Source organism: Hyperolius riggenbachi, chromosome 10 (assembly GCF_040937935.1).
Source record: "Hyperolius riggenbachi isolate aHypRig1 chromosome 10, aHypRig1.pri, whole genome shotgun sequence".
Taxonomy (NCBI): Eukaryota; Metazoa; Chordata; class Amphibia; order Anura; family Hyperoliidae; genus Hyperolius; species Hyperolius riggenbachi.
This window is the reverse complement of record NC_090655.1, coordinates 281,969,596-281,997,591: the sequence shown is the minus strand read 5'-3', so window position 1 is coordinate 281,997,591 and position 27,996 is coordinate 281,969,596. Positions and strand designations below refer to the sequence as shown.

Genomic DNA, 27,996 nt, shown 5'->3' with positions numbered 1-27,996 from the left:
GGAAATGATGTAAAAAGGAAAGAAGTGATGTCACAGCAGAGGCTAAGTTGCAGGAGGTGGAGAGGAGATATTGTTGGAAGAGGTAATTGTATGATTCTTGTTATATATTGAGCAGAGCAGAGGTCGGGGTGGACATATTTTGTTACCGAGGAGGCCATAGTACACCTGTCACTATCCTGATCATCCCCTTGAACTAACTGCCATACAAGATACTTTTATATAACTGCTGTAACGTGTGGGGTCCCCCTACATGTGCCATAGATTATGGTTGGCATCTCAGTGCTAGTCTACTTTAGAGGACTCAGCAGGAAACCTCATAGGGAAATTCTGCTAACGTGATTGGGTGGACGGCATCTTCTCAAACTGCTAGATTTCAGATAGATTGTAGTAAAAACACTATTCGGCCAATCATAATGCTACCTGCTGTAGAGAGTGCTGTGATTAGAGAACTGTTCCCTATGAGGTTTCCTGCAGGGTCTGCTAAATTAGACTAGCGCTGCCAGTTCCCCCTGTGTCCCCAGCATTGCTATTACCCTCCAGTATGTAATGTTACCAGGGGAGGACTGGGACCTTTTGGCCTGGGGGGACAACACAAACTAGAGGCCCGTTTCACGGCATCCCCAGCCCAAAGCCATATCTTTCTTGTGTGCAAATCTTCAAATTGTGATGACTAACAGCCCCAGCCACACACACACACTATGTACCTGATGCCTAACCCCATTTCTCCGCACAGTCTACCTGTCTGTGTCTGATGCCTAACCTTAAAGGAGTTATCAGGCTTTTTTTTTTTTTTTAATGAAAATAAGTGCTACTTACCCAGGGCTCGTCCAGCCCCAAGCTCCCAGCATGTCCCTTGCCGCAGCTCTGCAGTCAGCTGTTCGCTGCCGCTGCCTCCCAGCCCCCGGCGATGACGTCAGGCCGACTGCGCCTGTGCGAGCGGCGCTGTCAATCACCGCCACATGGACCAGAGCGTACTGTGCAGACGCAGAACTATTGCGCCTGCGCAGTACACTCCGGTCCACGTGACGGTGATTGACAGTGCTGCTCGCACAGGCGCAGTACAGGCCGACATCCAGGTCGGACTGGTGCCATCGCCGGAGACTGGGAGGCAGCGGCAGCGAATGGCTGACTGCAGAGCTGCGGCGAGGGACATGCTGGGAGCGTGGGGCTGGAGGAAGCCCCGGGTAAGTAGCACTTATTTCATTAAAAATGCCTGATAACTCCTTTAAACAACCCCCCCCCCCCCCACACACACACACACACACAAACCTACCTACCTGGTGATGCCTAACCCCACTCCTGCCCACCCACCATACAAACTACTTGTCTGACACCTACCCCCCCCCTCCTCCAACTACCTGTTTGACAGTGCCTAACTGCCTGCCTCCCCCCTCCCCTGCTGCCAATCACACCACAAGAAGAAAAAACGTTCCCCTTCAGGCCAGGGTCAGAATGGGGATGATTATCACACACTCAGAGGGCACTGGCCTGGGCAGAGAATTGAATTTGACAGCAGTAGCAGGCAGGCAAAACAGTGTGAGTAACTCAGTGACAAGAAGGGAGAAGAAGTACAGAAACAAAATTTATAAAAAACACCTTCTCCTCTGGCAACCTGGACCCGACCTCCTCTATCCTCCTGTCTCCTCAGTCCTACACCTCCTCCTCCTCCACAGCAGCAAGCAGCTATAGGTGGCATCTCCGACTCCCAGCCCCCAGAGTGTCCGACTCCTCCAGCCAGGACAGCCAGCCAGCCACTCGTAGCCACAGCTCCAGACCCCCAGCACAGAAAGCTGAAGAGTGAGACAGCTCACTCCGATGACACCTCAGGCACAGCAGCACAGGGGAGGACTGTGTCCGACTCCTCCAGCCAGCCACTCGTATCCACAGCTCCAGGCCCCCAGCCCCCCCAGCACAGAAAGCTGAAGAGTGAGACAGCTCACTCCGATGACACCGCAGGCACAGCAGCACGTTGCGGGCGGCAATGGCTCCAGGCGGGGGGCGGAGTCAAGCAGGGTCAACCCACCGGGCCGGAGAGGACCTAAGCTATTTGTGTCCTTGTGCCGCTCACATCCACCGCAGGCGCAGCCACGCACAAGGGCACACCACGGCCGGCCGCCTCAGCCCCTTCTCTGATTGGATACTTCAACTTGCCGGGAAATATCGTGCGAGGTTGCGGTCCCCACTGCGAACCTGTCACCTGTGGTATGTCTGCTGGCCCTAATTACTTAAGATTTGGGCGGCCCGGGGGGCAATTGCCCCCCGTCCCCCTGGGCCAGTCCTCCCCTGAATGTTACCCACCCCAGTAAGGCCATTTATTTCCTAGTATAGCCGCCCCCTGTGTCCCCCAGCATTACCATTATCCTCCAGTATGTAATGTTACCCAACCCCGTAATGCCGTCTATTTCCTAGTATAGCCATGTCCCCCCCCCCCCCCCGAGTACCCAGCATTGCCATTACTGGGGGTATGTAATGTCCCCTAACCCTAGTAGTTATTATTATTTAGTATTTATGTAGCACCAACATCTTCCGCAGAGCTGTACAGAGCAAATTGCCTTGTCCCTCAGAGGTGCTCACTATCTAATCCTTACCATAGTCATATGTCTATATATGTATCATATAGTGTATGTCTAGGGCCAATATAGGGGGAAGTCAATTAACTTATCTGTATGTTTTTGGTCTGTGGGAGGAAACTTTAGTGCCCAGAGGAAACCCACACAGACACGGGGAGAACATACAAACTCCTTGCAGATGTTGCCCTCACTGGAATTAGAACTGGGGACCCATCACTGCAAAGGAAGAGAGCTAACCACTACGCCACTGTGCTGCCCACAGTAATTCCATTACTTCCCCAGTATAGCCATATCCCGCCTGTGCCCCCCCCCCCTCCCCAGCATTGCCATTATACTCCAATATGTATTGTTCCCCCCCAGCCCCCCCCCCCCATCCATTTATTTCCCAGTATAGCCATGTGCACACCCAGTATTTCTTCCTTCATCTCCATAATACGAGGTAGGATTTACATTGCTTCCATTAGCCTCAGTCTCTGCCTCTTCTCTCCTAATATACTCATCCATCTACCACTACCAGCAATGATGTAACGGTGGGAGGTGGATGTGAGGAGAGAAGGCCAGCTGGAGAGGAGGCAGAGGGAGGACAGAACTGCTGCATGCTGTGAGTATAGTGCACAGGTGGCTATAAACCAACTTATTATGCTTTGCTGCGATACTCTGCATGGCCTTACAACCTACAACTGGCAGCAATGAGGGGTGCTGGGTAGAGGAGGGATCCTGTATTGGTAGTTTCACCACTGATAACTGTACAGCCTAGATTATCCTTTCCTTATGATCTATCAAAAGGCAGCAGCATCCTGTACAGATCACATGACCACATCACTGAGGATGGATGAGGACCAGAGTCACATGACTGAGAGGATATTCAACCTCACCCTGGAGATCATCTCTGTGCTTACTGGAGAGGTGAGGAGGATCCTGGATGTCTCTTATCTTTATTAATGAAACACACAGCCAGTTCTGGGCCAAGGCGGGGAAGGCATTAGCCCCGAGGGTGCACCCATGACCCCTCCCTGAGACAAACTATGGGGACAATGGGAAGCTAAGTCACACTAAGAGGGACACTGGGAAGCTGGGACACCCTATGGGGACACTGAGAAGCTGGGGCACTCTATGAGGGGCAGTGAGAAGCTGGGGCACTCTATGAGGCGCACTGAGAAGCTCGGGCACTCTATGAGGGGCACTGAGAAGCTGGGGCACACTATGAGAGACACTGGGAAGCTAAGACACACTATAGGTGCACTGGGAAGCTGGGGCACACTATGAGGGGCACTGGGAAGCTGGGGCACACTATGAGGGGCACTGGGAAGCTGGGGCACACTATGAGGGACATTGGGAAGCTGGGACACACTATGGGCACACTGGGAAACTGGGACACACTATGAGGGGCACTGGGAAGCTGGGGCACACCATGAGGGGACTGGGATGCTGGGACACACCATGAGGGGACTGGGAAGCTGGGGCACACCATGAGGGTACTGGGATGCTGGGACACACCATGAGGGGCACTGGGAAGCTAAGACACACTATGGGTGCACTGGGAAGCTGGTACACACTATGAGGGGCACTTGGAAGCTGAGACACACTACTATGGGGGACCCTGGGAAGCTGGGACATTTTATGGGGACAATATGAACCTGGGGCACACTATGAGGGACACTGAGAAGCTAAGGCACACCACGAGGGGCACTGGGAAGCTGGGGCACACTATGAGGGGCACTGGAAGGTGGGACATACTGTGAGGGCACTGGGAAGCTGGGTTGCACTATAGGGGCACTGGGATGCTGGGGCACACTATGAGGGGCGCTGGGAAGCTGGGGCACACTATGAGGGACACTGGGAAGCTGGGGCACACTATGAAGGGCACTGGGAAGCTGGGGCACACTATGAGGGACACTGGGAAGCTGGGACACACTATGAGGGGCACTGGGGAGCTGGGGCACACTATGAGGGGCGCTGGGAAGCTGGGACACACTATGAGGGGCGCTGGGAAGCTGGGACACACTATGGGGGACACTGGGAAGCTGGGACACACTATTAGGGACGCTGGAAAGCTGGGACACGCTATGAGGGGTGCTGGGAAGCTGGGACAGACTCTGAGGGGTGCTGGGAAGCTGGGACACACTATGAGGGACACTGGGAAGCTGGGACACACTATTGTCAAATATCTGATCGATATCTGCTTAAAATGATTACCAACTACCTCAAAGGGCCAGCCTTGAGGTCGTCATAACCAAGATTAGACAGTAGTGGGTGCATGCTCACTATAAACAGAATATTTATAGGTTAACAGTTTTACCTCTGAAAGAAATACCCAACACTCAGCTGTTGAATTTTATAAAATTATCTTGTTATTAAAAAATTGATAAAGCTTATATATACAGGAATATACATCTCTCCACTTGTTGTCAATCATCCAAAAAATATATTTTCATCCAAAAATACATTTTCAAAGTTCCTTTAGTTAAAAGAGTCCATTTCAATATCGCAAATATTCTGCTGTAGCTTTTATCCTTCATCGATTATTGTTGTCTCGAGATTGAACAGTGTATGTTACACACAATATAGCTTTATCCTTAAAAATGATATATGAAGTTCTATTCTTGTATAAAGAACTTAAAGTAGATATATCTTCATCAATCAAAGCTTGGTATTTGTCTCTAAGCTTGCATTTGCATTTGAAAAATAATGCTTACTGATGTATATGAAATAAAGCATAGAACAAAGTTATCTAAAAAACTCAAAAAACTGCTGAAGTGTGAAAATGACAAGTCTTTAACTTTTGCATAGACTAATTGTCCAAGAATTCACCAAGAATTATTGCATATTACCTCTCTTGGGTTTCAGAGTCACAATGGAAGGCAGTCTCTTGCTAGGCCTCAATCGATCTCAGTAGAGTTTCAGGCTTGATCTCCAATGTGCTAGCCTGCCAGGCCTTTTTATTGTAATTTTTCCAATATGGCGTTGGGGTAGGGGATTTTTCATGAAGTCATGTTCTTATTATAGCATTACCTTACTCTTTATTTTTAGATAGGGATATCTAGATGCCCCTTGTGGTTATATGTGATAGTAACAGGCACAAGGCTTAAGGCCTACTGTTTAATACAATCTGTTATAAAGTGTATTTTATTGATCAGCTTATTAGATATGTGTGAACACTATGTGATTAACATCTTGCGTATAAAATAGGCTTAGCTAAGCAGTGTATATCTTGACCTCTTAGATGGTTAAACTTACTAACACAACAATACTGCATAACATGTGAACATTTCTTCAACACTATGTCATTTCTAACCTTGTAGAAATAAACAGCTCACTTCCAAAAATAACATTGAGAAATACATTCTAGTTCTGATTCTATTCATACTCACTAATCTTGAAATTCACTCAATTTATCTGCAAACCATTTAACATAGCCACCGTCTGGGCTAGGGGGATGATTATTTCTCTGCATTAATATGAGAATCTGACACTATGAGGGGCACTGGGAAGCTAAGGCACACTATGGGGACACTGGGAAGCTGGGACACGCTATAAGGGACACTGGGAAGCTAAGGCACACTATGGGGACACTGGGAAGCTGGGACACACTATGAGGGGCACTGGGAAGCTGGGAGATACTATGAGGGGCACTGGGAAGCTGGGACACATTATGGGGGACACTGGGAAGCTGGGACACACTGAGGGGCACTGGAAGGTGGGACACACTATGGGGGACACTAGGAAGCTGGGACACACTATGAGGGACACTGGGAAGCTGGGGCACACTATGGGGGACACTAGGAAGCTGGGTTGCACTATAGGGGCACTGGGAAGCTGGGACACACTATAGGGGCACTGGGAAGCTGGGACACACTATGAGGGACACTGGGAAGCTGGGACACACTATGAGGACACTGGGAAGCTGGGTTGCACTATAGGGGCACTGGGAAGCTGGGACACACTATGAGGACACTGGGAAGCTGAGACACACTATGAGGGGCACTGGGAAGCTGGGACACACTGAGGGGCACTGGAAGGTGGGACACACTATGGGGGACACTAGGAAGCTGGGACACACTATGAGGGGTGCTGGGAAGCTGGGACACACTATGAGGGGCACTGGGAAGCTGGGACACACTGAGGGGCACTGGAAGGTGGGACACACTATGGGGGACACTAGGAAGCTGGGACACACTATGAGGACACTGGGAAGCTGGGGCACACTATGAGGGGCACTGGGAAGCTGAGGCACACTATGAGGGACAATGGGAAGCTGGTACACACTATGAGGGCACTGGGAAGCTGGGGCACACTATGAGGGGTGCTGAGAAGCTGGGGCACACTATGAAGGACACTGGGAAGCTGGGGCACACCATGAGGGGACTGGGAAGCTGGGGCACACCATGAGGGGACTGGGATGCTGGGACACACCATGAGGGGCACTGGGAAGCTAAGACACACTATGGGTGCACTGGGAAGCTGGGACACACTATGGGGGACACCAGGAAGCTGGGACACACTATGAGGGGCACTGGGAAGCTGAGACACACTATGAGGGCACTGGGAAGCTGAGACACACTACTATGGGGGACCCTGGGAAGCTGGGTCACACTATGGGGACAATATGAACCTGGGGCACACTATGATGGACACTGGGAAGCTGGGGCACACCACGAGGGGCACTGGGAAGCTGGGGCACACTATGAGGGGCACTGGAAGGTGGGACATACTGTGAGGGCACTGTGAAGATGGGTTGCACTATAGGGGCACTGGGAAGCTGGGGCACACTATTAGGGACACTGGGAAGCTGGGACACGCTATGAGGGACACTGGGAAGCTGGGACACACTATGAGGGGCGCTGGGAAGCTGGGACACACTATGAGGGACACTAGGAAGCTGGGACACACTATGAGGACACTGGGAAGCTGGGGCACACTATGAGGGACACTGGGGAGCTGGGACACACTATGAGGGGCACTGGGAAGCTGGGACACACTATGAGGGGCACTGGATAGCTGGGACACACTATAAGGGACACTGGGAAGCTGGGACACACTATGAGGGACACTAGGAAGCTGGGACACACTATGAGGACACTGGGAAGCTGGGACACGCTATGAGGGACACTGGGAAGCTGGGACACACTATGAGGGACACTAGGAAGCTGGGACACACTATGAGGACACTGGGAAGCTGGGTTGCACTATAGGGGCACTGGCAAGCTGGGGCACACTATGAGGGGCACTGGGAAGCTGGGACACACTATGAGGGACACTGGGAAGCTGGGACACACTATGAGGGACACTGGGAAGCTGGGACACACTATGACGGACACTAGGAAGCTGGGACACACTATGAGGACACTGGGAAGCTGGGTTGCACTATAGGGGCACTGGGAAGCTGGGGCACACTATTAGGGACACTGGGAAGCTGGGACACGCTATGAGGGACACTGGGAAGCTGGGACACGCTATGAGGGGCACTGGGAAGCTGGGACACGCTATAAGGGACACTGGGAAGCTGGGACACACTATGAGGGACACTGGGAAGCTGGGACACACTATGAGGGACACTAGGAAGCTGGGACACACTATGAGGACACTGGGAAGCTGGGTTGCACTATAGGGGCACTGGGAAGCTGGGGCACACTATGAGGGACACTGGGAAGCTGGGACACACTATGAGGGACACTGGGAAGCTGGGACACACTATGAGGACACTGGGAACATGGGGCACACTATGAGGACACTGGGAAGCTGGGACACACTATGAGGGACACTAGGAAGCTGGGACACACTATGAGGACATTGGGAACCTGGGGCACACTATGAGGGACACTGGGGAGCTGGGACACACTATGAGGGGCACTGGGAAGCTGGGATACACTATGGGGGACACTAGGAAGCTGGGGCACACTATGAGGACACTGGGAAGCTGGGACACACTGAGGGGCACTGGAAGGTGGGACACACTATGGGGGACACTAGGAAGCTGGGACACACTATGAGGACACTGGGAAGCTGGGGCACACTATGAGGGGCACTGGGAAGCTGGGACACACTATGGGGGACACTAGGAAGCTGGGACACACTATGAGGACACTGGGAAGCTGGGGCACACTATGAGGGGCACTGGGAAGCTGGGACACGCTATGGGGGACACTAGGAAGCTGGGACACACTATGAGGACACTGGGAAGCTTGGACACACTGAGGACACTGGGAAGCTGGGGCACACTATGAGGGGCAATGGGAAGCTGGGACACACTAAGGGGCACTGGAAGGTGGGACACACTATGGGGGACACTAGGAAGCTGGGACACACTATGAGGACACTGGGAAGCTGGGGCACACTATGAGGGGCACTGGGAAGCTGGGACACACTGAGGGGCACTGGAAGGTGGGACATACTATGAGGGGCACTGGTGAAGCTGGGTTGCACTATGGGAATACTGGGAAGCTAAGACCCACTATGGGGGCGCTGGGACACAGTTTAGAAGTCACTGGGAAGCTCCAACACTCTATGGGGACACTAGAAAGCTGGGACACACTATTAGGGGCACTGGGAAGCTGAGGCACACTATGAGGGACAATGGGAAGCTGGTACACACTATGAGGGCACTGGGAAGCTGGGGCACACTATGAGGGGTGCTGAGAAGCTGGGGCACACTATGAAGGACACTGGGAAGCTGGGGCACACTATGAGGGGACTGGGAAGCTGGGGCACACCATGAGGGGACTGGGATGCTGGGACACACCATGAGGGGCACTGGGAAGCTAAGACACACTATGGGTGCACTGGGAAGCTGGGACACACTATGGGGGACACCAGGAAGCTGGGACACACTATGAGGGGCACTGGGAAGCTGAGACACACTATGAGGGCACTGGGAAGCTGAGACACACTACTATGGGGGACCCTGGGAAGCTGGGTCACACTATGGGGACAATATGAACCTGGGGCACACTATGATGGACACTGGGAAGCTGGGGCACACCACGAGGGGCACTGGGAAGCTGGGGCACACTATGAGGGGCACTGGAAGGTGGGACATACTGTGAGGGCACTGTGAAGATGGGTTGCACTATAGGGGCACTGGGAAGCTGGGGCACACTATTAGGGACACTGGGAAGCTGGGGCACGCTATGAGGGACACTGAGAAGCTGGGACACACTATGAGGGGCGCTGGGAAGCTGGGACACACTATGAGGGACACTAGGAAGCTGGGACACACTATGAGGACACTGGGAAGCTGGGGCACACTATGAGGGACACTGGGGAGCTAGGACACACTATGAGGGGCACTGGGAAGCTGTTACACACTATGAGGGGCACTGGGAAGCTGGGACACACTATGAGGGACACTGGGAAGCTGGGACACACTATGAGGGACACTAGGAAGCTGGGACACACTATGAGGACACTGGGAAGCTGGGACACGCTATGAGGGACACTGGGAAGCTGGGACACACTATGAGGGACACTAGGAAGCTGGGACACACTATGAGGACACTGGGAAGCTGGGTTGCACTATAGGGGCACTGGGAAGCTGGGGCACACTATGAGGGGCACTGGGAAGCTGGGACACACTATGAGGGACACTGGGAAGCTGGGACACACTATGAGGGACACTGGGAAGCTGGGACACACTATGAGGGACACTAGGAAGCTGGGACACACTATGAGGACACTGGGAAGCTGGGTTGCACTATAGGGGCACTGGGAAGCTGGGGCACACTATTAGGGACACTGGGAAGCTGGGACACGCTATGAGGGACACTGGGAAGCTGGGACACGCTATGAGGGGCACTGGGAAGCTGGGACACGCTATGAGGGACACTGGGAAGCTGGGACACACTATGAGGGACACTGGGAAGCTGGGACACACTATGAGGGACACTAGGAAGCTGGGACACACTATGAGGACACTGGGAAGCTGGGTTGCACTATAGGGGCACTGGGAAGCTGGGGCACACTATGAGGGACACTGGGAAGCTGGGACACACTATGAGGGACACTGGGAAGCTGGGACACACTATGAGGACACTGGGAACATGGGGCACACTATGAGGACACTGGGAAGCTGGGACACACTATGAGGGACACTAGGAAGCTGGGACACACTATGAGGACACTGGGAACCTGGGGCACACTATGAGGGACACTGGGGAGCTGGGACACACTATGAGGGGCACTGGGAAGCTGGGATACACTATGGGGGACACTAGGAAGCTGGGGCACACTATGAGGACACTGGGAAGCTGGGACACACTGAGGAGCACTGGAAGGTGGGACACACTATGGGGGACACTAGGAAGCTGGGACACACTATGAGGACACTGGGAAGCTGGGGCACACTATGAGGGGCACTGGGAAGCTGGGACACACTATGGGGGACACTAGGAAGCTGGGACACACTATGAGGACACTGGGAAGCTGGGGCACACTATGAGGGGCACTGGGAAGCTGGGACACACTATGGGGGACACTAGGAAGCTGGGACACACTATGAGGACACTGGGAAGCTTGGACACACTGAGGACACTGGGAAGCTGGGGCACACTATGAGGGGCACTGGGAAGCTGGGACACACTAAGGGGCACTGGAAGGTGGGACACACTATGGGGGACACTAGGAAGCTGGGACACACTATGAGGACACTGGGAAGCTGGGGCACACTATGAGGGGCACTGGGAAGCTGGGACACACTGAGGGGCACTGAAAGGTGGGACATACTATGAGGGGCACTGGTGAAGCTGGGTTGCACTATGGGAATACTGGGAAGCTAAGACCCACTATGGGGGCGCTGGGACACAGTTTAGGGGTCACTGGGAAGCTCCAACACTCTATGGGGACACTAGAAAGCTGGGACACACTATTAGGAGGCTGGGACACAGTATGGGGACACTAGAAAGCTGCTCAGTTGCATTTATGTCCTGGAAATGGGGGATTGGGGATATTAATCTCCAATGTGTAATTGATCTCACACACAGAAAAAGCCTCCCTTGCTGCTGCTTCCATCAGCTGATCCGATTATCTAACTTGGGTAGGGGGCTGCCTAACACTTGGGGGCACGTCTGGCTAGTTAAACTGAAGAGGGGCCCTGCCATATGCTGGGGGGTCACCTGGCTAACTTGAGGAGGGGGGCTACCTGTTACTGGGGGGCTGATCAGACTATCTAACTTGGGGAGGGGGGATGCCTAATACTGGGGCTGATCTGGTAATAAAAATACAAAATTGCTTTATTGGCAGGACCAAATACACTTAGCATGGCCAAAGGAAAACAATAGCATTAGCATGGGAGGGGTTGATTGTGGTATTAAGGAAAGGGTATAGGGGTTTGGGGTATACAGCCCATAAGGGTGTGGATAATATCAGGGACAGTATAGGAGACTGGAATATACTGTATAGTCCATAGGGGTGAGGAGGGTATAGGGGCAGTATAAGGGGTATACAGTCTGTGGGGTATCGTGTTCCTCACAGTGGGTGGCAGGTAGCGCCATATTGGGCCACTATTTGCACAGTTCTTTCCTCTTCCCCAGTTGGATGTAGATTTTCCTCATCTGAGGAGGTGAAATCCGGGATGTGGGCGGAGAGTCTCTGGAAGTGGGCGGTCCTCACAGGTGCATATTTGCTGCAGTGTAGCAGGAAGTGGGCCTCATCCTCCAGGGCCCCCTGGTCACATTGCCTGCACAGCCTCTCCTCCCGGGGCTTCCATGTCTGCCTGTGCCACCCTATCTCTATCTCCAGGCTGTGGGCACTCAGACGGTACAGGCTCAATGCCTGTCTGTCTTTGTGGTGGTGTAGCCTCTCCAGATATGGAGCCATTGTGTACTCCCTCTGTAGTGATTGGTTGATAGCGAGTTTCTGGGATTTCTTTATGTCACTTCTCTATTCCTCCAGCTATCGTTCCTTACAGCTTTCTATAGTCCCTTTTATTTTGGTTTTTGTCAGGCTGTGTTGGTGGTCCTGGCTGGGCTGATGCTTTGCTTCACAGTGCATGGTATGGCCTTGGCCCCCTGGCTCAGTGAGGCTTTATTGTGGTAAGTGCCAGAGCTGCTGCTCTGTATGTGTGCCCAGTATAAGAGCGCCCTCTGCTGGCTAGTCAACCATAGTGGGAACCTGCCTAGCTCTGCCCGGCAGGCTGAGTTCGAAGTGCTGCGATGGACTTGGAGAAGATACTTGCAGCACTCTAGATGGAAGACTTCTGTTGGGCTGGAGTCCCATTTTGATTGGTCAGGGAAGGTGACCTCACTGCCGTAGAGTAGGATTGGGGTGATGATACTGTAATATTTTTACCCAGACTCTCACAGGTGGCTTCAGGTGGTACAGTTTCCTTCTGTTGGTATAAAAGGTTCTGAAGGCTTTTTCATTCAGGGCCCACAACTACTGGCTTAAAGCTTCCTGATTACTTAATCTCCAGCCCCAGGTAGGTGTAACTGTTGGTGGCCACCAGTGTGGAGCCAATTAATGAAAATGAGGAGGTGGATGTTTTATTTAGACTCTTGCTCTGGAACTCCATCACTTTTCTCTTCTTCTTTGGGTTGATGGGCAGTGCCCATGTGGTGCAGAAACTCTCCAGTACTGCCAGGCTATCCTATAGGCCCCTCTCTAATGGGGAGAGCAGCAGGAGGTCATCTGCATACAGCAGGAACTACACCTCATAGTCATGCAGGAGGAGGCCTGGCGCTGGGGAGGACTCCAGGGCTACAGCCAGTAGGTTAATGTATACAGTAGAATCCCTTTATAGTAAACTCCAAAAGTAGTTTATTATACCAGAAGTTTACTATATCAGAATTGGTCATATATTATATATTTATACAGACGCAGTTGCTGGGACCTGAGTTTACCATATCAGAGTTTTACTATAACAAGATTCTACTGTATGTTAAAGAGCGTTGCTCTCAGACTGCAGCCCTGCCTGCATCCTTGACGCTGTTTGAAGAACGCGAATTGGTCATATATTATATATTTATACAGACGCAGTTGCTGGGACCTGAGTTTACCATATCAGAGTTTTACTATAACAAGATTCTACTGTATGTTAAAGAGCGTTGCTCTCAGACTGCAGCCCTGCCTGCATCCTTGACGCTGTTTGAAGAACGCGCTTCTCTTCCCATCCACTTTCACACTGCATTGGTTCCCGATATATGAATTCTTATTCCGCTCTCTAGGAGTGTTAGGAAAAGGCCTGGGTGCCACACCGAGTCTAATGCCTTATATTTGTGTATATTTGCAGTCTTGATGAGGTTGTGCAGTGTGTAGATGTGGTCGGTGGTGTGGTGTATTTGCCATGTGAGCTGTGTACATGGGTATGATGAGGCTGTGCAGTGTGTAGATGTGGTCGGTGGTGTGGTGTATTTGCCATGTGAGCTGTGTACATGGGTATGATGAGGCTGTGCAGTGTGTAGATGTGGTCGGTGGTGCGGTGTATTTGCCGTGTGAGCTGTGGGCATGGGTCTTGATGAGGCTGTGCAGTGTGTAGATGTGGTCGGTGGTGCGGTGTATTTGCCGTGTGAGCTGTGGACATGGGTATGATGAGGCTGTGCAGTGTGTAGATGTGGTCGGTGGTGCGGTGTATTTGCCGTGTGAGCTGTGGACATGGGTCTTGATGAGGCTGTGCAGTGTGTAGATGTGGTCGGTGGTGTGGTGTATTTGCCGTGTGAGCTGTGGACATGGGTATGATGAGGCTGTGCAGTGTGTAGATGAGGTCGGTGCTGTGGTGTATTTGCCATGTGAGCTGTGGACATGGGTATGATGAGGCTGTGCAGTGTGTAGATGTGGTCGGTGCTGTGGTGTATTTGCCACGTGAGCTGTGGACATGGGTCTTGATGAGGCTGTGCAGTGTGTAGATGTGGTCGGTGGTGTGGTGTATTTGCCGTGTGAGCGGTGGACATGGGTATGATGAGGCTGTGCAGTGTGTAGATGTGGTCGGTGCTGTGGTGTATTTGCCATGTGAGCTGTGGACATGGGTATGATGAGGCTGTGCAGTGTGTAGATGTGGTCGGTGGTGTGGTGTATTTGCCGTGTGAGCGGTGGACATGGGTATGATGAGGCAGTGCAGTGTGTAGATGTGGTCGGTGGTGTGGTGTATTTGCCGTGTGAGCAGTGGACATGGGTCTTGATGAGGCTGTGCAGTGTGTAGATGTGGTCGGTGCTGTGGTGTATTTGCCGTGTGAGCAGTGGACATGGGTATGCCGAGGCTGTGCAGTGTGTAGATGTGGTCGGTGGTGTGGTGTATTTGCCATGTGAGCTGTGGACATGGGTCTTGATGAGGCTGTGCAGTGTGTAGATGAGGTCGGTGCTGTGGTGTATTTGCCGTGTGAGCTGTGGACATGGGTATGATGAGGCTGTGCAGTGTGGAGATGTGGTCGGTGGTGTGGTGTATTTGCCGTGTGAGCTGTGGACATGGGTCTTGATGAGGCTGTGCAGTGTGTAGATGAGGTCGGTGCTGTGGTGTATTTGCTGTGTGAGCTGTGGACATGGGTCTTGATGAGGCTGTGCAGTGTGTAGATGAGGTCGGTGCTGTGGTGTGTTTGCCGTGTGAGCTGTGGACATGGGTATGATGAGGCTGTGCAGTGTGGAGATGTGGTCGGTGGTGTGGTGTATTTGCCGTGTGAGCTGTGGACATGGGTCTTGATGAGGCTGTGCAGTGTGTAGATGAGGTCGGTGCTGTGGTGTATTTGCCGTGTGAGCTGTGGACATGGGTATGATGAGGCTGTGCAGTGTGTAGATGTGGTCGGTGCTGTGGTGTATTTGCCGCGTGAGAAGTGGACATGGGTATGATGAGGCTGTGCAGTGTGTAGATGTGGTCGGTGGTGTGGTGTATTTGCCGTGTGAGCAGTGGACATGGGTATGATGAGGCTGTGCAGTGTGTAGATGTGGTCGGTGCTGTGGTGTATTTGCTGTGTGAGCTGTGGACATGGGTATGATGAGGCTGGGCAGTGTGTAGATGTGGTCGGTGGTGCTGTGTATTTGCCGTGTGAGCAGTGGACATGGGTATGATGAGGCTGTGCAGTGTGTAGATGTGGTCGGTGCTGTGGTGTATTTGCTGTGTGAGCAGTGGACATTGGTATGATGAGGCTGTGCAGTGTGTAGATGTGGTCGGTGGTGCGGTGAATTTGCAGTGTGAGCTGTGGACATGGGTATGATGAGGCTGTGCAGAGTGTACATGTGGTCGGTGCTGTGGTGTATTTGCCATGTGAGCTGTGGACATGGGTCTTGATGGGGCTGTGCAGTGTGTAGATGTGGTCGGTGCTGTGGTGTATTTGCCGTGTGAGCTGTGGACATGGGTATGATGAGGCTGTGCAGTGTGTAGATGTGGTCGGTGGTGTGGTGTATTTGCCGTGTGAGCTGTGGACATGGGTATGATGAGGCTGGGCAGTGTGTAGATGTGGTCGGTGGTGCGGTGTATTTGCCGTGTGAGCAGTGGACATGGGTCTTGATGAGGCTGTGTAGTGTGGAGAGGTGGTCGGTGGTGCGGTGTATTTGCCGTGTGAGCTGTGGACATGGGTCTTGATGAGGCTGTGCAGTGTGTAGATGAGGTCGGTGCTGTGGTGTATTTGCCGTGTGAGCTGTGGACATGGGTATGATGAGGCTGTGCAGTGTGTAGATGTGGTCGGTGCTGTGGTGTATTTGCTGTGTGAGCAGTGGACATTGGTATGATGAGGCTGTGCAGTGTGTAGATGTGGTCGGTGGTGCGGTGAATTTGCCGTGTGAGCTGTGGACATGGGTATGATGAGGCTGTGCAGTGTGTACATGTGGTCGGTGCTGTGGTGTATTTGCCATGTGAGCTGTGGACATGGGTCTTGATGGGGCTGTGCAGTGTGTAGATGTGGTCGGTGCTGTGGTGTATTTGCCGTGTGAGCTGTGGACATGGGTATGATGAGGCTGTGCAGTGTGTAGATGTGGTCGGTGGTGTGGTGTATTTGCCGTGTGAGCTGTGGACATGGGTATGATGAGGCTGGGCAGTGTGTAGATGTGGTCGGTGGTGCGGTGTATTTGCCGTGTGAGCTGTGGACATGGGTATGATGAGGCTGGGCAGTGTGTAGATGTGGTCGGTGGTGCGGTGTATTTGCCGTGTGAGCTGTGGACATGGGTCTTGATGAGGCTGTGTAGTGTGGAGAGGTGGTCGGTGGTGCGGTGTATTTGCCGTGTGAGCTGTGGACATGGGTCTTGATGAGGCTGTGCAGTGTGTAGATGTGGTCGGTGGTGCGGTGTATTTGCCGTGTGAGCTGTGGACATGGGTCTTGATGAGGCTGTGCAGTGTGTAGATGAGGTCGGTGGTGTGGTGTATTTGCCGTGTGAGCTGTGGACATGGGTATGATGAGGCTGTGCAGTGTGTAGATGTGGTCGGTGGTGCAGTGTATTTTGCCGCGTGAGCAGTGGACATGGGTATGATGAGGCTGTGCAGTGTGGAGATGTGGTTGGTGGTGTGGTGTATTTGCCGTGTGAGCAGTGGACATGGGTATGATGGGGCTGTGCAGTGTGTAGATGTGGTCGGTGCTGTGGTGTATTTGCCGTGTGAGCAGTGGACATGGGTCTTGATGAGGCTGTGCAGTGTGTAGATGTGGTCGGTGGTGTGGTGTATTTGCCGCGTGAGCTGTGGACATGGGTATGATGAGGCTGTGCAGTGTGTAGATGTGGTCGGTGCTGTGGTGTATTTGCCGTGTAAGCTGTGGACATGGGTATGATGGGGCTGTGCAGTGTGTAGATGTGGTCGGTGGTGTGGTGTATTTGCCGTGTGAGCTGTGGACATGGGTATGATGAGGCTGTGCAGTGTGTAGATGTGGTCGGTGGTGCGGTGTAATTGCCGCATGAGCTGTGGACATGGGTATGATGAGGCTGGGCAGTGTGTAGATGTGGTTGGTGGTGTGGTGTATTTGCCGCGTGAGCTGTGGACATGGGTATGATGAGGCTGTGCAGTGTGGAGATGTGGTTGGTGGTGCGGTGTATTTGCCGCGTGAGCTGTGGACATGGGTATGATGAGGCTGTGCAGTGTGTAGATGAGGTCGGTGGTGCGGTGTATTTGCCGCGTGAGCTGTGGACATGGGTATGATGAGGCTGTGCAGTGTGTAGATGTGGTCGGTGCTGTGGTGTATTTGCCGTGTGAGCTGTGGACATGGGTATGATGAGGCTGTGCAGTGTGTAGATGTGGTCGGTGGTGTGGTGTATTTGCCGTGTGAGCTGTGGACATGGGTATGATGCGGCTGTGCAGTGTGTAGATGTGGTCGGTGGTGCGGTGTATTTGCCGTGTGAGCTGTGGACATGGGTCTTGATGAGGCTGTGCAGTGTGGAGATGTGGTCGGTTGTGCGGTGATTTGGCATGAACCCGGCTTGGCTTTTGCTGAGTACGTCCTGCTGTGTGAAGAAGGAGAGGATTCTTTTATTAGTGATGCTGTTAAAGTAGACCTGACCTACTGCACAGGACAGGAGGAAAACATAGAGAAATACACCCTGTATGTATTTAGAGAGTTCAGCCTGTCTAATTCCCCCTCATCTTTGACTAATCACCACTGTAATTTGATCTCTTTAGCTTTGTCAGCTCAGGAAGCTCCTCTGCCATGGCGGAGTTGCTAATTTTTAAACACAGGATGTTAACCCTATGTCTACTTTATGAAAGCAGGAAGTAGACACACTGCAGATTTTTTGCAGGATTTCTATCGGTTGTTTATAAAGAAATTGTTTTTCTTTAAAGGTTATTATAATATTGCATACCTTTTAGAGCGGAGAGGAAGTTCTGAGTTCAGGTCCGCTTAAAAAATTTTCCCCAGTGTACTGCTGACACAGATTCCTCTGTAGTTTGCTGGATCGTATCTGTCCCCATTCTTGTAGATGGGTGTTATGAGGCCTTCACTCCAGGCCAGAGGAAAGGAGCCCGCACTCAGGATGAGGTTGGATAGCCTTGCGAGTGCCTCATGTATGTCTGGGGGGCTGTATTTGATCATCTCTGGCAGGATGCCATCGGTACCGCTGGCCTTCTTACATTTTATCAGCTTTGTTCTTTCTCTTATTTCCTGCACCGTGATTGGTGTATCCAGAGGGTTTTGAAAGTCCTTGGTAGTCTCCTCCATGTCCTTCAGTTTTACGACTGTTTGTTTCTGTTCCAGGGTTTGGGCATTTTCTGGGATGTCTTTGTAGAGGTCCCTGCAGTAGTGGATGTGGCCATTTTGGATATGAAGATTTTTTTGGGGCTTTTTGCTGATATGATTCCAGGTCTCCCAGAATTTAGGGAGAATTAGAGTTGTCCTTTAGGGAGTCCAGCTGTTGGAGTTTGTAGAAAATGTTTTTTTTTTTCCATCTGAGGGTGTGTTTGTATTGCCTCTGTAGGTGGTTATGGGCTTCCCTTAGGTCCCGGTTGTCGGGGTCTCTGTGCTTTTTGTTACAGGCTGCCCTTAGCGAGTTACGTAGAGCCTTACATTTACTATCAAAACAATTTTGGGACTTTATTGGTGGGTCTCTTGATGTTGATCTACTTGAGGCCAGCTAGTGCTGCCATAGTATATAAGATGTCACTGAAGTCCTTCACTGCATGGCAGACACCTTGTTGGTTTGGTCCATATACTGTAGGTTGGTATGACAAGTTTGTCAGCAGTTCTTGGATTTTGGCTGTGTTGGTCATGTTGGTGTATTCTGTGGCAGACTGTATGGTCCATTTGAAGGCTGGTGGCAGCTTGTAGAGACCGGTCTAGCCAGGTTGCTGTGTGGTTGGCTTATCACTGGATTTCAGGTACAGCAGTAATGGGATGTGGTCTGACAGGTGTGTTTCAGGGGTGACTATGAGGGCATTGATGTTTATACGGTCCGTGTCTGGGATGACATAGTCTACCACACTGCTGCCCATGTGGGAGTTCATAGTAAATCTCCCAAGAGAGTCACCCCAGGTTCGCCCATTCATTATGCATTGGCTGAGGCTCCGGCACAGGTTCAAATGGGTTTTCCCACTTTAGTTTACTGTCTTGTCATAGCTGTTTCTTGGTGTCTGCATTGATTTCCTGGTAATAGCCCTCTCCTTCAAGGGTGTATGTGTTTTCCTCAGAGGTCAGGTAGTCCTTCTCTGTGCCTGTTCTGGCATTGATGTCCCCATAGATGAGCACCCTGCCCTGAGACTGGAAGTGGCTGGCCAGCTGAACTGGGGAGGGGACTACCTAATTCTTGGTGCTGATCTGGTTATCTAACATTGGGAAGGGGGGCTATCTAATACTGGGAGTCTGATCTGGCTAGCTATATTGGGGATGGGGGGAGGGCTACCTAATACTGCAGACATATTTGGCTAGCTAAACTTCGGTGGGGGCTACCTAATACTGGGGGGCCAATCTGGCTCTCTAACTTGTGTAGCACACTGCCTAATAGTGGCGGCTCTTATAGCTATCTAACTTGGGGGGGGGGGGGGGGGGCTGCCTAACACCAAAGGCACATCTGGCTAGTATAACTGGGGAGGTGGCTACCATATACTGGGGGCCGATCTGGCTTTCTTACTTTGGGAGGGGCCTTCCTAATACTGGGGGACATTTGGCTAGCTAATCTGAGGAGGGGACTGCCATATACTGGGGAGCTAATCTGGCTGTCTAACTTGGGGCGGGGCACCGCCTTATACTGGGGGCTTTTCTGACTATCTAGTGTCTCAGCACCCTAGAGAAAAAGACACAGGAGACAAAAAAATGGGAGCCCAATAGGGCAACATGTCATCATATACGAGATACCAACAGGTAAGGTAATTGTACTACTCACAAAGGTGGGTTGCAGAGGGGCAACCAACCACAGGAAGCAGGTGGAGACAACACACCTGACTCCACTCGGGGTGCTCCAGCTGGATCGGTGTGTGGTCGCTCACCTTGGTAAAAGTGACAGATTATCACTATGGTTTAAACCATTTGTGATCTGTCTAGACCAGGCATGGGCAAACTTGGCCCTCCAGCTGTTAAAGAACTACAAGTCCCACAATACATTTGCCTTTATGAGTCATGACTGTGGCTGTAAGACTTCTGCAATACATTGTGGGACTTGTAGCTCCTTAACAGCTGGAGGGCCAAGTTTGCCCATGCCTGGTCTAGAACCCTCCAACAGGGTATGTTGGGGGGTATGTAAAGCGCAATTTGGGTAAAGAGGTGCCCAAGTGTGAATAAATTTGGATTAAAAACGAGATAAAATCGAAAAAGAGACTCCCTTTGCTGATCAGCTATTTGCAATTAGCGCTGTTATTGGCCTAAGGAAGCGGGCTTAGACCCGTGAAATGCGGGGAGATCTTGCAGGTGTCACTGACGCACAGTGTCAAAATGTAGGGTGGTGCATGCTAGACATTGACTACCTCTCCCAGCATGCAGCAGTGATCAGCAATGCACTGGACTCTTGGCCACTGTAAACTGCAGCCGTGTGGCAATGATATCTGCAAGATGAACGCCTTCATGGAGACCAAGGAGTCCCCACAAGGAGGCCTAATTTATAAACCTCCTGTAGTGGAAGGTTCTTTTTAGATATTTTTATAAATGAGGTTTCCTTTAATACTGGGGCTACATCTGTTACCTATACTGGGGGACTGGAGGGGGGGCACTTTGTACTCTCTGCCTCTAGTGCGGGGGAACCTTGTCCTGGCCCTGCACACAGCTGACTGGAGAGGTGAGGGGGATTCTGAGAGATCATGTGACATTATGGTTGATGTTTCCATGCAGAGTTTTGCTCCAGTAAAGTTTGGTGATCATGTGACTATCACGGTGCCCCCACCTCACTTCCTGATATCTGAGGGACACAACAAGATTCTGGAAATCACCAGGAAGATGATGGAGCTGCTGACAGGAGAGGTAAGTGGTGCTGGGAATTATGGGACATTATCCAGTAACAGCAAGGGGGTGTGTCTGGATGGTGACACTATTATTGTGTGTTTCAGGTTCCTGTAAGGTGTCAGAATGTCAGCATATATTTCTCCATGCAGGAGAGGCAGTATATAGAAGGACACCAGGACCTCTACAAGGACGTCATGATGGAGAATCAGCCGCCCCTCACATCACCGGGTAAGAGGAGACTTTCATGTCTTGTACAGGAGAGAGCAGACCTAGATCCCCTCCATCATTTCATAAACACATGGAGACAATGTACAGGTGACATTCCATTTATTTCAGTAATTCAACTTGGGTGAAACTATTATATGAAATAGGAACCCTTTGCAGGTGTTTTGGATTAGTTTGGATTAATTAGCTGATTAGATTCTGACACTCTGAGCCTAGGCTATTGAATATTTCTCAATATACGAATGGTCTGAGATTTTTATTTTAAAGAGAGTCAGAGATAAGTCTTACCTCAGTTTTTTACTTACCCAGGGCTTCCTCCAGCCCCATAAGCACAGATGCGTCCCTCACCATCCTCCTGCTATCTCCCGTTCAGCTGCAGTGAGCCCCGGTAACGGGTGCAGTTGAAGCCAGTCAGGGTCGCATGCACGGACCTCCTGCACATGCGCAGTAGACCTGGACTGACATCACTGAGTCTGTTACCGGGGCTCACTGCGGCTGAACGGGAGGAGGAAGCCCTGGGTAAGTAAACAAACTGCGGTGAGACTCATCTCTGAGTCTCTTTAAGGATTTTCATAAGCTGTAAGCCATAATCATCAAAATTATAACAAATAAAGGCTTGAGCTATATTGCTTTAATGTAATGAGTCTACTGCATATATTAGTTTCAATTTTTAAGTTGAATTACTAAAATAAATGGAGTTTTGCACAAAATTCAAATTTTCCAAGTTTCCGCCGTATTCAGTCAGTGTGTGTTTCCTTCAGATGGATCCAGTAACAGAGACCCACCAGAGAGATGTACAGGTCCTCTTTATTCCCAGGATTGTCCACCTAGATCCCCCATCATCTGATAAACACATAGAGACAATGTATTCAGTCAGTGTGTGTGTTTCCTACAGATGTATCCAGTAACAGAAACCCACCAGAGAGATGTACAGGTCCTCTTTATTCACAGGATTGTCCACCTAGATCCCCCATCATCTGATAATCACATAGAGACAATGTATTCAGTCAGTGTGTGTGTTTCCTACAGATGTATCCAGTAACAGAAACCCACCAGAGAGATTTACAGGTCCTCTTTATTCACAGGATTGTCCACCTAGATCCCCCATCATCTGATAATCACATAGAGACAATGTATTCAGTCAGTGTGTGTGTTTCCTACAGATGTATCCAGTAACAGAGACCCACCAGAGAGATGTACAGGTCCTCTTTATTCCCAGGATTGTCCACCTAGATCCCCATCATCCGATAATCACATAGAGACAATGTATTCAGTCAGTGTGTGTGTTTCCTGCAGCTGCATCCAGTAACAGCAACCTACCAGAGAGATGTACAGGTCCTTATTATTCCCAGGATTGTCCACCTAGATCCCCCATCATCTGATAATCACATAGAGACAATGTATTCAGTCAGTGTGTGTGTTTCCTACAGATGTATCCAGTAACAGAAACCCACCAGAGAGATGTACAGGTCCTCTTTATTCCCAGGATTGTCCACCTAGATCCCCCATCATCTGATAATCACATAGAGACAATGTATTCAGTCAGTGTGTGTGTTTCCTACAGATGTATCCAGTAACAGAAACCCACCAGAGAGATGTACAGGTCCTCTTTATTCCCAGGATTGTCCACCTAGATCCCCCATCATCTGATAAACACATATAGACAATGTATTCAGTCAGTGTGTGTGTTTCCTGCAGCTGTATCCAGTAACAGCAACCTACCAGAGAGATGTACAGGTCCTCATTATTCCCAGGATTGTCCACCTAGATCCCCCATCATTTGATAATCACATAGAGACAATTTGTTTGTATAAACTGCGCTCCACAGAAAAGCACCCAACAATATAAAATATATATAAGTCCTTGATAGGGGATCGCAGCCTGTTTTAAGAGTCACCTCACTCCAATCAATACACAAGTTCACAGACACTTGCTGCGCTTACTTAGTCCTATTCTCATCAGAGATAAGACCCCTAAAATGGAGACACAATAGAGAAAGCGCACATAGTGCTCAGCACTGTTTGGAACACATTAATTACATCCACCACGTGTAGCACTCCACAGGGACGTGCCTTCACCAATAGGGATAGAGACAGCGTTCCCCCCTCGTGAATCCACTCACCAGCTGGCTGCTTGTTAATTTGCACGTAGTGTATAAATAGTGATCCACGCTCCTCAGTCTCCACTCAGGACTTCTTTATTAAAGCAATAAAAGGGCATTCCACAAGGATTAGGACATCTATACAACCTTCGGCCACGGATACGAGGTGCTCCGTCCTTCCTGGTTTGCCTTACTTCCGGATTGTCAGCGTGCTGCCTGGCTCCGCCCCAACCCACCAGAGAGATGTACAGGTCCTCTTTATTCCTGGGATTGTCCACCTAGATCCCCCATCATCTGATAATCACATAGAGACAATGTATTCAGTCAGTGTGTGTGTTTCCTACAGATGTATCCAGTAACAGAAACCCACCAGAGAGATGTACAGGTCCTCTTTATTCCCAGGATTGTCCGCCTAGATCCCCCATCATCTGATAATCACATAGAGACAATGTATTCAGTCAGTGTGTGTGTTTCCTACAGATGTATCCAGTAACAGAAACCCACCAGAGAGATGTACAGGTCCTCTTTATTCCCAGGACTGTCCACCTAGATCCCCCATCATCTGATAAACACATAGACAATGTATTCAGTCAGTGTGTGTGTTTCCTACAGATGTATCCAGTAACAGAAACCCACCAGAGAGATGTACAGGTCCTCTTTATTCCCAGGATTGTCCACCTAGATCCCCCATCATCTGATAATCACATAGAGACAATGTATTCAGTCAGTGTGTGTGTTTCCTACAGATGTATCCAGTAACAGAAACCCACCAGAGAGATGCACAGGTCCTCTTTATTCTCAGGATTGTCCACCTAGATCCCCCATCATCTGATAAACACATAGAGACAATGTATTCAGTCAGTGTGTGTGTTTCCTACAGATGTATCCAGTAACAGAAACCCACCAGAGAGATGTACAGGTCCTCTTTATTCCCAGGATTGTCCACCTAGATCCCCCATCATCTGATAAACACATAGAGACCATGTATTCAGTCAGTGTGTGTGTTTCCTACAGATGTATCCAGTAACAGAAACCCACCAGAGAGATGTACAGGTCCTCTTTATTCCCGGGATTGTCCACCTAGATCCCCCATCATCTGATAAACACATAGAGACAATGTATTCAGTCAGTGTGTGTGTTTCCTACAGATGTATCCAGTAACAGAATCCCACCAGAGAGATGTACAGGCCCTCTTTATTCCCAGGATTGTCCACCTAGATCCCCCATCATCTGATAATCACATAGAGACAATGTATTCAGTCAGTGTGTGTGTTTCCTACAGATGTATCCAGTAACAGAAACCCACCAGAGAGATGTACAGGTCCTCTTTATTCCCAGGATTGTCCACCTAGATCCCCCATCATCTGATAAACACATAGAGACAATGTATTCAGTCAGTCTGTGTGTTTCCTACAGATGTCTCCAGTAACAGAAACCCACCAGAGAGATGTACAGGTCCTCTTTATTCCCGGCATTGTCCACCTAGATCCCCCATCATCTGATAAACACATAGAGACAATGTATTCAGTCAGTCTGTGTGTTTCCTACAGATGTCTCCAGTAACAGAAACCCACCAGAGAGATGTACAGGTCCTCTTTATTCCCGGGATTGTCCACCTAGATCCCCATCATCCGATAATCACATAGAAACAATGTATTCAGTCAGTGTGTGTGTTTCCTACAGATGTATCCAGTGACAGAAACCCACCAGAGAGATGTACAGGTCCTCTTTACTCCCAGGATTGTCCACCTAGATCCCCCATCATCTGATAATCACATAGAGACAATGTATTCAGTCAGTGTGTGTGTTTCCTACAGATGTATCCAGTAACAGAGACCCACCAGAGAGATGTACAGGTCCTCTTTATTCCCAGGATTGTCCACCTAGATCCCCATCATCCGATAATCACATAGAGACAATGTATTCAGTCAGTGTGTGTGTTTCCTGCAGCTGCATCCAGTAACAGCAACCTACCAGAGAGATGTACAGGTCCTCATTATTCCCAGGATTGTCCACCTAGATCCCCCATCATCTGATAATCACATAGAGACAATGTATTCAGTCAGTGTGTGTGTTTCCTACAGATGTATCCAGTAACAGAAACCCACCAGAGAGATGTACAGGTCCTCTTTATTCCCAGGATTGTCCACCTAGATCCCCCATCATCTGATAATCACATAGAGACAATGTATTCAGTCAGTGTGTGTGTTTCCTACAGATGTATCCAGTAACAGAAACCCACCAGAGAGATGTACAGGTCCTCTTTATTCCCAGGATTGTCCACCTAGATCCCCCATCATCTGATAAACACATATAGACAATGTATTCAGTCAGTGTGTGTGTTTCCTGCAGCTGTATCCAGTAACAGCAACCTACCAGAGAGATGTACAGGTCCTCATTATTCCCAGGATTGTCCACCTAGATCCCCCATCATCTGATAATCACATAGAGACAATTTGTTTGTATAAACTGCGCTCCACAGAAAAGCACCCAACAATATAAAATATATATAAGTCCTTGATAGGGGATCGCAGCCTGTTTTAAGAGTCACCTCACTCCAATCAATACACAAGTTCACAGACACTTGCTGCGCTTACTTAGTCCTATTCTCATCAGAGATAAGACCCCTAAAATGGAGACACAATAGAGAAAGCGCACATAGTGCTCAGCACTGTTTGGAACACATTAATTACATCCACCACGTGTAGCACTCCACAGGGACGTGCCTTCACCAATAGGGATAGAGACAGCGTTCCCCCCTCGTGAATCCACTCACCAGCTGGCTGCTTGTTAATTTGCACGTAGTGTATAAATAGTGATCCACGCTCCTCAGTCTCCACTCAGGACTTCTTTATTAAAGCAATAAAAGGGCATTCCACAAGGATTAGGACATCTATACAACCTTCGGCCACGGATACGAGGTGCTCCGTCCTTCCTGGTTTGCCTTACTTCCGGATTGTCAGCGTGCTGCCTGGCTCCGCCCCAACCCACCAGAGAGATGTACAGGTCCTCTTTATTCCTGGGATTGTCCACCTAGATCCCCCATCATCTGATAATCACATAGAGACAATGTATTCAGTCAGTGTGTGTGTTTCCTACAGATGTATCCAGTAACAGAAACCCACCAGAGAGATGTACAGGTCCTCTTTATTCCCAGGATTGTCCGCCTAGATCCCCCATCATCTGATAATCACATAGAGACAATGTATTCAGTCAGTGTGTGTGTTTCCTACAGATGTATCAAGTAACAGAAACCCACCAGAGAGATTTACAGGTCCTCTTTATTCACAGGATTGTCCACCTAGATCCCCCATCATCTGATAATCACATAGAGACAATGTATTCAGTCAGTGTGTGTGTTTCCTACAGATGTATCCAGTAACAGAGACCCACCAGAGAGATGTACAGGTCCTCTTTATTCCCAGGATTGTCCACCTAGATCCCCATCATCCGATAATCACATAGAGACAATGTATTCAGTCAGTGTGTGTGTTTCCTGCAGCTGCATCCAGTAACAGCAACCTACCAGAGAGATGTACAGGTCCTCATTATTCCCAGGATTGTCCACCTAGATCCCCCATCATCTGATAATCACATAGAGACAATGTATTCAGTCAGTGTGTGTGTTTCCTACAGATGTATCCAGTAACAGAAACCCACCAGAGAGATGTACAGGTCCTCTTTATTCCCAGGATTGTCCACCTAGATCCCCCATCATCTGATAATCACATAGAGACAATGTATTCAGTCAGTGTGTGTGTTTCCTACAGATGTATCCAGTAACAGAAACCCACCAGAGAGATGTACAGGTCCTCTTTATTCCCAGGATTGTCCACCTAGATCCCCCATCATCTGATAATCACATAGAGACAATTTGTTTGTATAAACTGCGCTCCACAGAAAAGCACCCAACAATATAAAATATATATAAGTCCTTGATAGGGGATCGCAGCCTGTTTTAAGAGTCACCTCACTCCAATCAATACACAAGTTCACAGACACTTGCTGCGCTTACTTAGTCCTATTCTCATCAGAGATAAGACCCCTAAAATGGAGACACAATAGAGAAAGCGCACATAGTGCTCAGCACTGTTTGGAACACATTAATTACATCCACCACGTGTAGCACTCCACAGGGACGTGCCTTCACCAATAGGGATAGAGACAGCGTTCCCCCCTCGTGAATCCACTCACCAGCTGGCTGCTTGTTAATTTGCACGTAGTGTATAAATAGTGATCCACGCTCCTCAGTCTCCACTCAGGACTTCTTTATTAAAGCAATAAAAGGGCATTCCACAAGGATTAGGACATCTATACAACCTTCGGCCACGGATACGAG

The 27,996-nt window shown here is 50.1% G+C and overlaps 2 protein-coding genes across 2 annotated transcripts in view; one reads left to right on the top strand and one right to left on the bottom strand.

The window, feature by feature from the left end:
• The window catches only part of LOC137537252 (uncharacterized), a 1,269,057-nt gene that overhangs the window by 994,488 nt on the left and 246,573 nt on the right, over window positions 1–27,996 (bottom strand). The window lies entirely within an intron of this gene.
• Window positions 23–27,172, top strand: LOC137535877 (gastrula zinc finger protein XlCGF66.1-like). The gene is made up of 6 exons (XM_068257755.1): window positions 23–82; window positions 3,357–3,476; window positions 21,221–21,349; window positions 21,436–21,559; window positions 25,074–25,113; window positions 27,160–27,172. Exons 2-6 carry the CDS (start codon window positions 3,381–3,383, stop codon window positions 27,170–27,172), a joined length of 402 nt encoding a protein of 133 aa, XP_068113856.1. The 5' UTR covers window positions 23–82; window positions 3,357–3,380.

Excerpts from the sequence above, each read along its gene's own strand:
- LOC137535877 (XM_068257755.1), top strand. The coding sequence starts at position 3,381 with ATGACCACATCACTGAGGATGGATGAGGACCAGAGTCACATGACTGAG. Across the intron at positions 21,350-21,435 it reads TGGAGCTGCTGACAGGAGAG|GTTCCTGTAAGGTGTCAGAA; the intron begins GTAAGTGGTGCT and ends TGTGTGTTTCAG. Across the intron at positions 21,560-25,073 it reads GCCGCCCCTCACATCACCGG|ATGTCTCCAGTAACAGAAAC; the intron begins GTAAGAGGAGAC and ends TGTTTCCTACAG.